Source organism: Cetorhinus maximus, chromosome 7 (genome assembly GCF_964194155.1).
Source record: "Cetorhinus maximus chromosome 7, sCetMax3.hap1.1, whole genome shotgun sequence".
Lineage (NCBI taxonomy): Eukaryota > Metazoa > Chordata > Chondrichthyes > Lamniformes > Cetorhinidae > Cetorhinus > Cetorhinus maximus.
The window spans coordinates 18,074,184-18,089,312 of NC_135885.1; the positions used below are offsets into that span (position 1 = coordinate 18,074,184).

The 15,129-nt window shown below is 38.6% G+C and overlaps 1 protein-coding gene across 4 annotated transcripts in view; it reads right to left on the reverse strand.

The window, feature by feature from the left end:
- Positions 1–4,302: 4,302 nt before the first annotated feature.
- Positions 4,303–15,129, reverse strand: part of nipa2 (NIPA magnesium transporter 2) — a 48,519-nt gene continuing 37,692 nt past the window's right edge. For all 4 annotated transcript variants that reach the window (XM_078545130.1, XM_078545128.1, XM_078545131.1 and 1 more), the window contains 4 exons: positions 13,427–13,483; positions 9,729–9,819; positions 8,713–8,873; positions 4,303–5,363 (listed from right to left, as the gene is read on the reverse strand). In XM_078545130.1, the coding sequence (XP_078401256.1) occupies positions 4,720–5,363; positions 8,713–8,873; positions 9,729–9,819; positions 13,427–13,483 (953 nt within the window). In that variant the 3' untranslated portion in view covers positions 4,303–4,719. The remainder of the gene's footprint in view (positions 5,364–8,712; positions 8,874–9,728; positions 9,820–13,426; positions 13,484–15,129) is intronic.

A 15,129-nucleotide genomic window follows, 5' to 3' on the forward strand; every position in this document is an offset into this window, starting at 1 on the left:
TTTTTATTTTTCTTCCACTTTCTTTTCACTTTTAGACTTCAATCACAAGTGCAATTGTTCAGTTCCTCCAGTGGCTTCTGCCTGGTGTGATACTGAACCATACAGGAATATCCCAGGTCTGTGGTCAGTGCTAATCTCAGCAGTTGTGGTATTACAGCTTATCTCAGTGTTCATGGCTATGGAGGGAGAAAGTCCAGCTTGGGTTCCGACTCCTGCTCACTGTCTAGTGACCATCTATTGGAAACTGCCCGTGTGGAGATCAGGTCAGGATTAGCCTTGGTTGTGTGTAGCCCTCATCAAATAGTCAGTGGACCCTCATTGCCTTAGCTTACACATGAAGAATAGGAATTGTGACTAGACTGCGAGACCAAGGGCTCCTGGTGTCTTTTCAACCATACCTGAGAGTAAACCCATGCTTTCAAGGGAGGGAAGTGAATGCAATTATTCACTGGTTAAAATGTTGCCTCTTATGAGGGTAGAAATCAACAATAATAAATATTCTTGGCAATCATTTAGAAATGTATACTGTTCATATGTTAGGGAAAGGACTTGTTCTATTTGTCACAAGGTTAATTCAATTTTCTCTCAAGCCATTGCGAAAATTAAGAGCTAGTGCAGGAGTAAAAATTGAAACTTGACTTTTATTTATATAGAGCCTTGTAGCCTCACTCGAACATTTCAGCCTATTTCACTAACAATCTCTTGTTTTGAACTCTGCTGAATTTTGTTTTCTCCCCAAGTGAAGCCTTATCATCAAATGATTGATTTCTCTTATGAACCAAGCCAAATTCTAGACATGAATCTGACCTGTTTTATAATCCTACCAGTTTGAACATTAAAATTCCCTTTATCCTAATAATGTGTCTCATGTCCCAAGAGAGAACCATTAGAAGCAGTTTGATATAATTTGTGCCTTCCTAACTGCACTGTGGGTGTCCCTACACCAAATGGACTGCAGCAGTTCAAGAGGTAGCTCATCAACACCTCCTTGGACAATTGGGGATGAGCAACAAATGTTGGCTTTGCTAGTGATGCTATGAAATAATTATAAAAGAATAGACAAGGGTTAAAACTATCAATTCATTTCATTTTGAATCCTTGCACTCAGCAGATTTCTAAACTGAAAGCTATGTTCTAACTTGTATATTTAAGTTTTAATTTTTGTGGGCCATAGTCCAAATTTGTTCATTAATTTTCAATTATCTAAAGTTGCCTTGGCGATCTAATTTAGGGTTTATCTGCCAGCCTGCTTAAAAGTCCTCTCCAAACTTCGTTGTATCGATTTTGAGTGATGGAGCACCATTGCCTGTGGGGTGCATATGAGAAGGGAACAGAAGTGGGCTGATCAGCCCTCTAGATCCGTTATCATGGCTGATTTGTGTCTACTGATTTGTTTTTCAATATTCCATCAATATAAAAACAAAATACTGTGGATGCTGGAAATCTGAAATAAAAACACAAAATGCTGGAAAAACTCAGCAAGTCTGACAGCGTCTCTGGAGAGAGAAACAATTACCATTTTGAGTCCGTATGACTTCTCCAGAGCTGAGCTTTCAATCTCTGCCTTGAAAACTTCAATTAACCCCACAATCATTTTCAGGAGAGAGGGTTTCAGGTATCAACTAACTCTTGTTGGCAATCTTAAAATTGCTTTTCACACAAAGGTTTTAACCCTTGAAGCCCTGAAATCATTCAGTTGACTCTAAGCTGTACTCTACTTACGTGAAAACATCTTTCCTGAGGTTTGGTACTCGAACTGAATGCAGTACTCCAAATGGAATCTGACTAAGGTTCTGAAGCATTACTTTATCATCATTTAATTCCAGCTTTGTTTAGGTCAATATTCCATTAGCTCTTTTAATTACTTTGTTTACCTGTTCATTAGGTTTCGGTGATTAGTGTACATGGATTTCTAAATCCTTTTGCTCCAACAGCCTCTAGTCACAGCATAGCAAAATATTCAAATATGTCTTTTCAAAGTAGATTCCCACTTCCCTATATTGAAGTTCATCTCTCAAAAATTTCCCTACTCACTTAGTCAATGGCCCTTTGTAACTTACTGTTCCCATCCACACAAGTTATGCTTCCTAATTTTCTGCACACCTGGATATATAATTCCCTCTTCCTTCACCCAAGTTATTAATTATATGGTGAAAACTTGTGGAACGGAGTACTGATATCTAGGGAACACCAATTACCTTTATCCTTCCTCTTAACTACCTCTCAGCCAATTACTGACTCATGTCACAAGGTTACATCCAATTCTACATGTTCTGTTTTTTTGCTAATCTCTTGTGCAGGGCCTTATGACATGCCTTCTGGAAGTTCTTCTAGACAATATTTATTGACAGCTCTATCCACCCAAAAGAAAGATTCGATTCGTTGCCTATGTGCATTGATCAACAAGTATTTGCATACCTGTTCTAAGTGACGATCATAAAATGTCTTGAAAGTGCACCTTACTCATGGTGTATGTTTAATCAGCTGAAATATTAGAATGTCCAAGTTGGATTGTGGCATAAACATTGATTAGCTTAAGAAATATCTTATGATCTCTTAGTAGTATTATGCTCCTCTTCACATCTCTTGTAATAAAATTATACTCCAGGGAGCATACACTGATTTTAAAATATTTTCTTTTGAATGTGTTGGGACAGAAACTAAACAGTCAAAATATGAGGCAACATGAACACTACTCTCAAATCACAACTGGAGAATGTTTGTATCTAGTTCAGGTGATAATATGCTTACACTGCCTTATACCCCATAATAGTTATTGGGAATGGCATTATTATTTATAGTAAAGTATTGAAACATGAGTATTGTTGCTGTACAAAATAGGTTGCTCCACGAAGATGCAATTTTTTTCCCATACATTTGTTCAAACTGCAAATGGATGCTAATAAAACAATTAGAATATTCCAGAGATTGTATATAAACACAACTTGTGGATGATGTTTGATAATCTGAATGAGGTGGAAACAACATTTATTCCACTGGTTTAAACTGGAAGGTCGCTATGGTCTATATGAAAGTTTTTTTTACAAAACTACAGTGCAATTTTTCATTCCTCAATGGAAGCCAATTTAAGATCAGTTGGGCTTCTAGTGTGGCTCACTTACACATGCTAGGAGCTACATATATTCACACAAAGGGCCCTGTCCTTCATAGACAGAAGGTGCATGTCCACACATTGTGCCTTTTTCAATTAAACAAAAGCTTGGGGGAACAACTATTCCCTGGTGCATTCTCCATCGCAATGCCTCTACCAATCAATCAACATTCTCATGCAGTATAAATTGTTGTTCCCTTTACTATTGGTATTCTTGCAAACAGTCCTGATGAGTGCAAGACAAAAAGCTTTGACAGTATATCACTTTTTTTAGCAATTGTTGCTATACTCAACTGATATAGTAAATCTCACTTTAATACCAAAGATCTAGGGAGATTAGGAAATCAGGCTCTGCTTATTAGAACAGAAATGATTAACAGCAATTCAGATTGGTGCTCAAAAGTGGAAGGGGAGAAAAAAAACTTTCTATTGAATTACAACTATAGAAGATCACTAAAAGAACACAAGGAAAGTTTGGGATTTTTTTTTAAGTAGAGGGTCATTAGGGCATGGAAAAAGAATCCCTAAGAGCTTTTAAAAGGGTGGAGGATTGGAACTAAGTGAATAGTTGTCATGTGCTGAATGGCCTCCTTTCAGACTGTAAGATTCTCTTATACAAAATATCAAACTGCATCATCAAGCATAATTGAGCTTGATCCCATTATAACCTACGCCTTTGTATACACACTTCCCAGCTGGGGTCACTGAACCTCCTTTCCCTCCACTTCCTCCCTGGGCTTGGGTAATTGGAGGTCAGTTAAGTTACCACCATAGCTGGCCTAACATCAACAAACTCCAATTAGGCAAGACAATTCCTTCAACTGAGTAGGTCAATGAATTCTAGGAAGTATATGTTACTCCTAAATATTGAAAAGCAGTCCTAGAGAGTAAATTGAAGGACATAGAATTAGGAAGAATAGAAGTGTAAGGAAGGCACCATATTAAGATCAGTGTAATTAAAAAGGCCAGAATAAAATGACACATTGTGCCCATCTGGCCAAATTTATCCTTTTCTTCGTTAATGTAACTTAAATTTGCTAATTGGCTTGAATAAACCCACTTATGGGCAAAGGTTTATTTTAAACACAACAAAACCACAGCAAATGTCTGTAATTTCAATTTGTGGAACTCTACCTGAATATTTCTTTCCACTTTATCTTGCTAATATACTGTAAATATACTAAGAAAAAGTGAATCCAAAAGAATTTTATTTCAAACATTTAAAATTAAAACCCTCAGTGCATAAAGTACAGTATTGTTTTCAAAAAATATTTAAAATAATGAGTCAGCATGTGTGTTGTTACATGGTGATTTCTTCCCCCATGGTTATTTCAACCATGTAAACCACAATGCATCATTTAAAAGATGTTTAAAAAAATGAGCCATGAAAAATAAGGCAAATAAAAATGCAGTTTAATAACCCTTGGTCCATCCCAATCACACTGATGGAAAAATGATTGTCCCTAGAGACTCTCCTTTACAATATGTGAAGTCACCAACATAGATGACCTTTTACAAGCAGCTCAATTCTGGTAACTATGACAGTAGAGTTACTATAGACAGCGCACTGTTTTACCTTTATCCATTAACATTTTGTTATCCGAATCTCACATGGTGATCATATTTCCATTTCTTCTAGAGGAGACCATTTCAGAGGAGTGCATGTCCGAATTCTCGGTGCAGCTTTCGTTTTCCACATTGTGGTCTAACCGCTCATAATGTACACTCCCATTGGCAGTAAATCCCTTCTCCTCCTTTCTCATGAACACAGGCAAAGTTGCCAGTGTTAAATTGATATCTTTAAAGGCATGCAACAAAAAGATGCCCACTATGATGGTGAAGAAGCCACTCAATGTGCCAATGATGTCATCATTGTCCATATGATACCATTCTTTAAAAAGAATAGCAGAACATGTCAAAACAGATGTAGTGAAGAACACATAATAAATGGGAGTCACTAAAGATGTGTTGAAAATATCCAGTGCCTTGTTCAAGTAGTTAATTTGAGTGCTTACACAAGCTATAAGGCTTAGCAGAAGGATCCATGACAGAGAATAGGTAAGTACAGGCTTCCCGCCAAACAGTTCCTTAATAGCAATACCAAGGCCTTTCACACAGGAGACAGAGAGGGCACCGATGACAGAACAGATGGTTATGTAAACCAGGATATTCGTCTGCCCATGACGGGGTCCAACAACAAAAATAAGAATCAGAGAAACAATGATGACAAAAGTTGCGAACACCACAAAACCTGAAAGAGAAAAAAAGCTGTTCAGAGAATTAAATATTTTGTTTTTTCTCTGTATAGCATTAACATGAACTATTGTAGAATTCCTCAGCTTTGAGTGTAGGTGAGCAGGCAGCCTGCTCTTTATTCCCTCTTCTTTTTCACTGACGATGCTGAGTCTTGTTGCTTTATTGCCACAATGTTATCAGCATGTTTTAAGTATCCTACAGAATAGTATTTAATGGAAGTGGGAAAAATAAGCTTTATGGAATTGTAATCCTTTTGTAAGTTTACTGTTTAAATCCCAGAGGGAAACTTGAACTGTCATAACCTATATTTTCAATATGTTTGAGATGCAGCTCTGAATTCAGGAATAAGACCACTGAGTCTCGAGCTTTTTTTTTAATATCAAACTAAATTAAACATTTATTAATTTAACAGATTAAACACATACACATGTCTACGAATTGCTACCATAATAACTTTTAAATAAGTCACCAAATTAATCACTCCCAGGTAAATCTTCACCAAGGCAACAATAACCCATAGACTTTAAACAGACACCAGGCAAAGCACATATGACTTTACAAATTCAAAATGAGGTTCCTTTGCAGGCACAGTTGGAGACTTACAGGCTGGTTAGATCTTAAATGCCTCTGCCTTACACACACAAACTTCTTTCTGTTTATACCTAGCTTTTCCTTCGAATGTAACGAGGTTTTTAATTTTCCCTCTCCTAACAATATCCTTTCATTCCACCAATTTTATTAGTAAGCTGAAAAAAAAATAAACACATTGCTTGGCATCTTCTAGCTAGATTGTACTCCCACTCTTGAATGTTTTATTCAACAAATGCAAATTTACACTTTACCTTCTATCCTCCTTAATGTTTATCTAATTAACATCTCAAACTACTATACATCAAAGCACCCAGACTACCTAGCTTTAATCCAATTGAGACATACACAAACACTTAGATACAGACTCTAGTTTTAAAAAAAATTCCAATAACATTATAGACATTAATATCTCTTCATGACATTTAAAGAGGGTGGAAGGCCAGCTGAATGAGCATGGTCGAGTCTGGAACTAACGTAGGCATGGTTGAAAATTTCAATAGTAGATGAGATGAAGGGGGGCTAGGACAAGCAATATTACGAAGATGGAAGTAGACGGTCTTGGTGGGAAGTATATTGTGTCAGAAGCTCAGCTCGGTCAAAGAAGACACCAAGATTGCGAACAGATTGTTTCAGCTGAGAGGCAGAGATGTGGAATTGATGGCTAGGGAATGGTGTCTGCAGTGGTGACAGAGGGCAATTGGTGTTCCCAATATTTAACTAGAGGAAATTTCTATTATTCCAATATGTTGAACAAGCAGTGTGCCAAATCAGATGTAGCACAGGAGTTGAGAGAGATGGTGGTGAGGAAGGGCTGATTGTCCTCAGTGCACATGTGGAATCTGACGTTGTGTTAGTGGACAATGTTGCTGAGGGGCTACATGTTGATGAGAAATAGGAGGGCCCATGAATAAATCCTTGCAAGATTCCAAAGTAACAGGAGTGTGAAGAGAAGCCACTGCAGGAGATTCTCAGACTATGATTAGATAAATAATAATAGGTGAGGACAGTCCACTCAATTGAACAACGGAGGTGGTTTGAAGGAGGATGGCTTGGTCAACCATGTCAAAGGCTACAGACAAATCGGGAAGGATAAGGAAGAATAGTGCACCACAAACACTTAAGATGTCAACTTTTATAAGGGCTGTTTCACTGCCTTGGCAGGCTCAGAAAACTCAGGATAATTTCAAACATGAAGTTGTGGGAATGATGGGTACTGATTTGGGAGGCAACAATTCAAAGAAAGGATAGGTTGGGGATCGGCTGATAATTTTCAAGCATGGTGGGGTTGTAGGTAGGATTTATGAAAATTAGGGTGACGACCACAGATTTGAAAAAGATAGGGGCGCAATAGCAGCCAAAATAGTTAACATTATCAGCTAGTATGAGGGCCATGAAGAGAAATTGGTTATCAGCAGTTTAGCGGGAACAGGGTCACATGGATAGAATGAGCTCAGATAGACCATGGGGGGAGGTAGGAGAGAAACAAGAGAAAGATGAGAGTTGAGGGCTAAGACGGGGGAACCTTGGGGAAAATCTGGCTTGGGGGACTAGGCGTATCAAAAATTCTACTGTTTGTATCCTGACTCATACTAAGTTCCGTTCACCTATTACTTGTGCTAAGTGGCTCCTGGTATAGCAATATGTCAATTTTTAAATTCTCATCCCTGTATATTAATCCCTCCATGGCCTTGGCTCACTATCTCTAACTTCTTTCATCCCCACAACCTTTCAAAAATTCAGCATTCCTCCAATTCTGCCCTCTTGTGCATTCCTAATTTCCGTCGCTCCTTCACCCCAGCCTCTAAGTTCAGGAATTCCCTCCCTAAAACTCTCGCTTCTCCTTTCAAGATGCTCTTTAAACCCTGCTTCTTTAACCAAGCATCTATCCTAATGCCACTTTATGTGGTTTGCTGACAAATTTGTCTGATAACTGATGTCTCATAATGCTGTGAAGCACCTTTGGACATATTACTATGTTAATGGTACTACATAAATACCAGTTGTTGTTGTATAACTGAAATGTAACAATCTTCTTATTTCTCCAGAGGAGAATCAATGAGATTTATCAGTCCTCACAAGACAAACTCCATTGTAAATCAGTGTTATAAGAAAAATTATGACAGATCAAGAGAATTAAAATCAATTTATTGAAGTGTCAAAATAGAAAATTTTTAAAAACTTTGAGACAGTACAGAAAGGAAAAGATTTTTTTTTAATTCTCCATCTCCTCACTTTTGATTTTTTTCTTGTTTAGTAGGATACATTTAAGAAAAAATAATTCCCATTTCTACAATATTTTTCACAACCCCAGGACCAAAAGTGCTCATCAGCCAATTAAATATTTATGAATTGTAGACACTGCCAATGTTGCAATGTAAGGAAGGCAGAAGGCTAACTTGCTCACAGGAAGGTCCCATAGATCTAAATGAGATAAACTGCCAGCTAATCTGTTTTTGGTGGTGTTGGTTACAGGTTAACATTTTGGCCAGGACACCAGGAGAACTCTCGCTATCTTCAAACTACAAGAGAGCACAGGCAGCATTTTGGTTTAATGACTCATCTGAAAGTTGGCAACTCTGCCCGTACAGCTCTCCCTCAGTACTGCACTGGGAATGTCAGCCTAAATTTTGTACTCAAGACACTGGCCCACAACTTTGTCTCAGATGTAGGAGTGCTATTCACTGAGCCAAGGTTGTGCCTTATTTAAATTACTGCTGTATAAAGGAAGTAGAATGTGAAAGCACGCGTGGTACCTGGATCTTTAAGTTTAACGGCCATTTCATGTATGGTTTCCACTTCTTCCTCTTGTGGTGCGTGTATTACCATCACAGTAGAACCAATAATACTTAGAAAACAACCAAGTTTGCCATGGAGGTTAAGTCTTTCATTCAGAAAGTAAGATGACAGAACAGCACTATGGAAAAGAAAAGCCAACATATAAAAGAATGCAAACATTATGTTTGAAATAGATTAGATATTAAGGTAGACAAAAACTACATGTAGCCACAGTTATTTTATCACAATTGAAGTTCAATAATTATTCAACATTGAACTGTCCTAGCACCATGAGACAGTAGACACCAACAAGCAAGAACCTGCCCATTCCTTGACCCACTTCCATGCTAGCTTGTGCAACGACTGTGGAGTTCTCTCTTGTTTTGCCAGATGACAGGTGTCTAGTACATTGCATAAATATAAAAATGAGGTGCAAGAGGGGAAAAATTGTTGTTTCTTCCAAAATTGATGCATGCAAATGTAGTCCAACCAATGAATTTAAAAGAGTTTTGTTTGTACCTATAACCAGATGCCTTTTATGTACACATCAATACTTAATTGAGTCCATTAACAGCTTTACACTGACTGGATACAGTCAGTCTTTTGTGAATAATCACAAACAAATGGTTTTCATTTGCTATGGACACTCAGTCACTGTGTGCACATGCTCCAACGTGTTAAAAACCATTAAATCCCATCCACAATTTATCAACCTCTTGTGTCCTGTGTACTCAAGAAGCATGGACATTTCCAGCCTGTACAGGTGTGGATCATCATCCAGTCTGGTCCTAAACTCAGATTTGCCAGGTTTCTCTGCAGAGGTAGTCTTTAATTTGTACCCTGCTTTGAAGGAGATGCAAAACCTCCACAGAGAGGAGAGTTCATATGAAAATGCTACAAGTTGTAATTTGGTATTATATCGACTGGAGTCATATTTTATACAAAGATTTGTTATATCTTTTCTTTCTCTGATGCCCAGCATTAATATTCTTACCTGACAAGGACACTAAGAGCTCCCAACGGGGTCACTAATGTGGCCGGAGCAAAGGCATATGCAGCAAAGTTAGCGGCTTCTCCAGCGCCCACTGCAAGGTGAGGTAAAGAACCCAGTTAAAATTCTTGATGCATTTTTTATAAAGTCACAATTTGAGTTTGTTAGCACTGTCTGCATAAGTGATATTAACATTTTACAAAACCACAATGAATTGCTGTGAAAAAGCATTTGGTACAAGGATTCCATCCACCCCAGGATGTGGAGCCTGCCAAGGACTTTTTGTAACATTTCTAATAAACAAAGGCAAAGTATTTCTCTAGGTGATACAGAGCAGAGTGTGAACTAGGGGTATACTGACGTGTCCTCAAAGAAAGACTTTCATTAATATAGCACTTTTCACTGGATGGCTCAAAGCACTTAATAGCCAATGAAGTATTTTTGAAGTGCTTAACTGTTGTGATGTAGGAAATGCAGCAGCAAATTTGCACACAGCAAACACCCACAAACAATAAGATGACAATGACCAGATAATTTGTTTCCGTGATGTTGATGGAGAGATAAATATTGCCCAGGATACTGAGGATAACTCCCCTGTCATCTTCAAAATATCCACTTGAGCAGGCAGATGGGGCATGGTTTAATGTCTGATTCAAAAGATAGCAACTCCAACAATGCAGCACTCCCTCAGTACTGCACTGGAGTGTCAGCCTTTCTTCTTGTGCTCAAGTTCTGGACTTGAACCTGGGATCTTGTAACTCAGAGGCCTAATCAAAATAGCAAAGTCAGTCATTTAAACTGCATTTGGCTTTGAAATTATTAAATCCTTGGCACAGAACAGAGTAAAAGAAATTTTACAATAAAATGCAGAGCTCTTTGTTTACGGCCACAAATTACACCGGTTAAGTTCAAACAATACTTAATTTGTAAGTAATCATTTAGCTGCGACTTGATAAGAATCCAGGTTAGATTGGGACGTTTTCAATGTCTAACACAACTCCTAAAGCTGCACTACAAATGAGCACAACAATGTACAGCATGAACAGTATTTAGTAAAATAGTTTCAAGTTGGCACCAGCTGATTACATAAATGGCTGACCAATTTAAGCCAAGACATTTGTTTTTGCTAAGTTAGTTGATTTTGGGATAGTTGTATAGATATTACAACTTTAATAGAAATCCTGGATTAGAAAAGGGAGAATCATCCAGAGTTCCTGTTCCTGATAACTGTCCAACAATGCTGGAAGTGCATGTGTGGGAAACTCAAGGTGAGGATGGAATCAGGCTCAGCTCTGATTCCCACAATAACCAACTCGGAGTCAGAATTGTCAACCTCTGACTTGAAAACACAACGACTGAGATCCACAGCCCTCAACGGTAGAGAATTCCAAAGATTCATAGCCCTTTGAGTGAAGACATTATCTTCATCTCAGGATGGGGGAGTGTTGGTGACATAATGGTAATGTCACTGGACTAGTAATCCAAAGGTCCAGGCCAGTGTTCTGGGGAAATGGATTCAAATCCCACTATGGCAGTTGGTGGAATTTGAATTCAGTTTATAAAAGCCAGTCTCAGTAATGGTGACCATGACAAATATCATCAATTTTTGTTAAAACCCATCAGGTTCACTAACGTCTTTTGGGGAAGGAAATCTGCCATCCTTATCCGGTCTGGCCTACATATGACTCCAGATCCACGGCAATGCGGTTGGCTCTTAACTGCCCTCTGAAAGCCAGCCACACAATTCAAGAGCAATTAGGGATGGGGGAAAAAATGCTGACCCTGTCAGCGACACCCATATCCCCTGAAAGAATAAATTTTAAAAAAATCTCAGTCCTAAATGGCTAACTCCTTATTCTGAGACTATGACCTCAGACCTAGACTCCCCATGCCAGAAGAAACAATCTTCTAGGTTGATCCTTGTCAAGCCCTTTAATAATTTTACACTGTCCAATGAGATCATCTCTCATTCTCCTAAACTCTAAGGGATGGGCTCTAATCAATCTCTCATCAGAGGATAATACCCCCATTCCAAGAATGAGGCCGGTGAACCTTCATTGTACTCCCCCTAAGGCAAATATATCATTCCTTAGATAAGACAACCAAAGTTGTACACAGCACACCAGGTATGGCCTCACCAAGACCCTTTATAACTGCAGCAAGGCTATCTTACTCTAATGCTCCAATCCCTTAGTAATAAAGGTTAAAATACCATTTGCTTTCCTAATTGCTACTATACTTGCACCTTAACTTTCTGTAATTCGTGCACAAGAACACCCAGATTCCTCTGAATACCAAGATTTCCCAGGCTCTCATCCTTTGATCCATTTTCCCCAAAGTGAATAACTTTATATTTTTCCACGTTATATTCTGTTTGCACTTTCTTGCCCGCTGACTCAAAGCGTCAAAAGCCTTTTGCAGCCTCTTTGCAATCCTCCTCATCACTGATTTCTCAAAGTTAGGTGTGAAACTAAATAATTTCAAGAATGAATGAAGAGATGGAAGAAAGGATGTTGTGTTCCTATGACATGAGAAGAACTCCAACACCGTTATTCTTATAACTATTTTTATAAACTGACTTTTTGCTGAAACAAAAAGATGGCTGCTACAAGTCACCTGACAATAGAGTTGCCCTTTGTCTGAGAACCACAACCAGGAGATTCAAAAACAAAATAATTATTTTCGCGGTTTCTGGAATCTCACACCTCATTGTACAGACCCATTGTAATCACAAAGACCAGATTATCCAACCTCACTGTGCCTAAAGAGCTGCTAACAGATTCATATCACACTTGGGGCTGTCCAGATTCACGTCAAAGGGAACCACAGGGGTGTCATTCACCTTGCTAGCAGAGTCAGTGGGTCTGCCTAGACAATGGCTTCCTAAACACCAAGCCCTCAACATAGCTGGTACCTCTTTCAACAATTAATGACTGGGGCATTATTAGCCCTGAAATCAAAGTCAATTCCAGACACTGGATAAACATCCCTTTTTGAAGTCTTTGTGGAGAAGGAAGGTCACATGACTCCAGTGACCATTTTGAAATCCCTATATGTCTTTGAGAACAGAGAACTAGTCAGTTTGCTTTTTTAACATCCAACTAGTGAGCCAGCAAAAAGCAGGCCCCTCCAGGCAGAACAAAAGCCTGTACCTCGGAACTTGTCTCTGCTGGAGGATTTTGTACCATTGTCTACAGAACTGACCCAGTCACTGCATATCTACTTCATCTTGTGGTCAGCACCAACTGAAAAGCGAATACTTCAATTCTGCTCTTCAGCCAGCTAACTCGAATGCCTAAATGAAAGAATTCCTCATTGGACTCTGAAAATAACATGAACTAATATTCATTTCAGTGGTTCTTGTACTGTAAGACTCCTTTTCTCTATTCCCCCCCTTTACTGACTGACTGTGTGTGTGTGTGTGTTTTTGGAGTGGAATGTTGCAAACACTCCTTCCCCTGGACTTTGAATGTGGAAAATAAACTAACATTCTGAGTTAGTCCTAACTCAAGTTTATTATTAGTAAATTGGATCACAAAAACCAAGGGATTGGGAAAACGCCACCACAAACACCTCTGCTTACGGACAGGTGGTAAGAGGAAATCAGTGCAATTTGGCTGTCTCTCTCTTGTCTATAACAGGGAGAAAAACTGTAGGCAAAGGGTATTTCATTAAACAAACTACATTACTCTAATACTTACTTGACAACAGTCCAGCCCACCATAGCCACTCTTTAAGATATGCATGTCCTCCCTGGCCTGTGAATTCACAGAAAACAAGATGTACTAAAATAATTAAGTAATCAGCAATAATTCTAGTACATAAAGAAATTTCTACAACAAGCAGGAGTGGAGTATGGGACAGTCTACTACAGTATTTGAAAGTAGCTACATGCATAAAATCTCTAATTCTTTCTCCTGTCCCTTATAATTCTCTCACTTTAGTTTCAGGAAATTTTATGATCACACTGCCTCAATTTATTTTTCAGGAAATCCCTTCAGATGTTACTGATCTCCTTCCCATCAATGGAACTGAGGCTATTGGGGGTAAGGAACAGTATCCTTGTTCACAAGGGAACACACATACACATTTACTTCACATTGCTAATGGACTTTAGTTTTTTTTTTCTTCCAAATCTTTCTTTGCAACTTTTCGTGTAAAGGTACTTAATCATGCTGAAATACAAATTACATGGTCAGCAGGCACCATCTGGTACCTCACCGAGGTACTCTTATCTCCTTGTGTGAGTTTAAACAATGAACAGGTATTCTGATATTGTGGCTATTACAGCTGAGCATATTCCTGCTCACACTTTATATCCAGGCTCACTGGATAGCAATCATGTTTAAATGATATTGTGTCATCTTAGCACAGGGATGTTGAATTTAATTGCACTATCATCCCAACTGAAAAGCTTACTCAAAACAGACCAGAGATTAAAAATGGGACCTGCCTGGACTGTCACCGTTGTTATACTCCAGGCTGTGAATTAACCAACCAAGTAACTGAAGTGGTCCTTCCAATGAAAACGTAAGTCTAGTTAGTAATTAGACCCATCATCAGAATATTTATCAGGCAAATTAAAATTGACTCGGAATTGACAATTTAAATGGTCAGGGAAAATATCACAGCTGTGCATAAGCAGGACAGCCCGGAGGGCTCGTCTACAGAGGCCATATGGGTGGAGCTGAGGAATGGGAAAGGTGTGACCACACTAATAGGGTTGTATTATAGACCGCCCAATAGTCAGAGAGAATTGGAGGAGCAAATCTGTAGAGAGATAGCAGACCGATGTAAGAAACAGAAAGTTGTGATAATAGGAGATTTTAACTTTCCACATATTGACTGGGACTCACATACTGTAAAAGGGCTGGATGGCTTGGAGTTTGTCAAATGTGTTCAGGAAAGTTTTCTAAATCAGTATATAGAGGTACCAACGAGAGAGGATGCAATACTTGATCTCCTATTAGGGAACCAGACAGGTCAGGTGACAGAAGTATGTGTACGCGAACATTTTGGGTCCAGTGACCACAATGTCATTAGTTTTAAGCTAATTATGGATAAGGATAGGTCTGGTCCTCGAGTTGAGATTCTAAATTGGAGAAAGGCTAATTTTGTGGAAATGAGAAAGGATCTAGGAAGAGTGGATTGGCATAAGTTATTTTCCGGCAAGGATGTGTTCAGTAATTGGAAGGCATTCAAAGGCGAAATTTTGAGAGTGCAAAGTTTGCATGTTCCTGTCAGGATTAAAGGCAAAGTTAACAGGCATAGGGAACCTTGGTTTTCAAGGGATATTGGCGATCTGGTTAAGAAGAGAGGTGTATAGCAGGTATAGGCAACAAGAAGCAAATGAGGTACTTGTAGAGTATAGAAAATGTAAGAAAATACTAAAAAAGGAAATCAG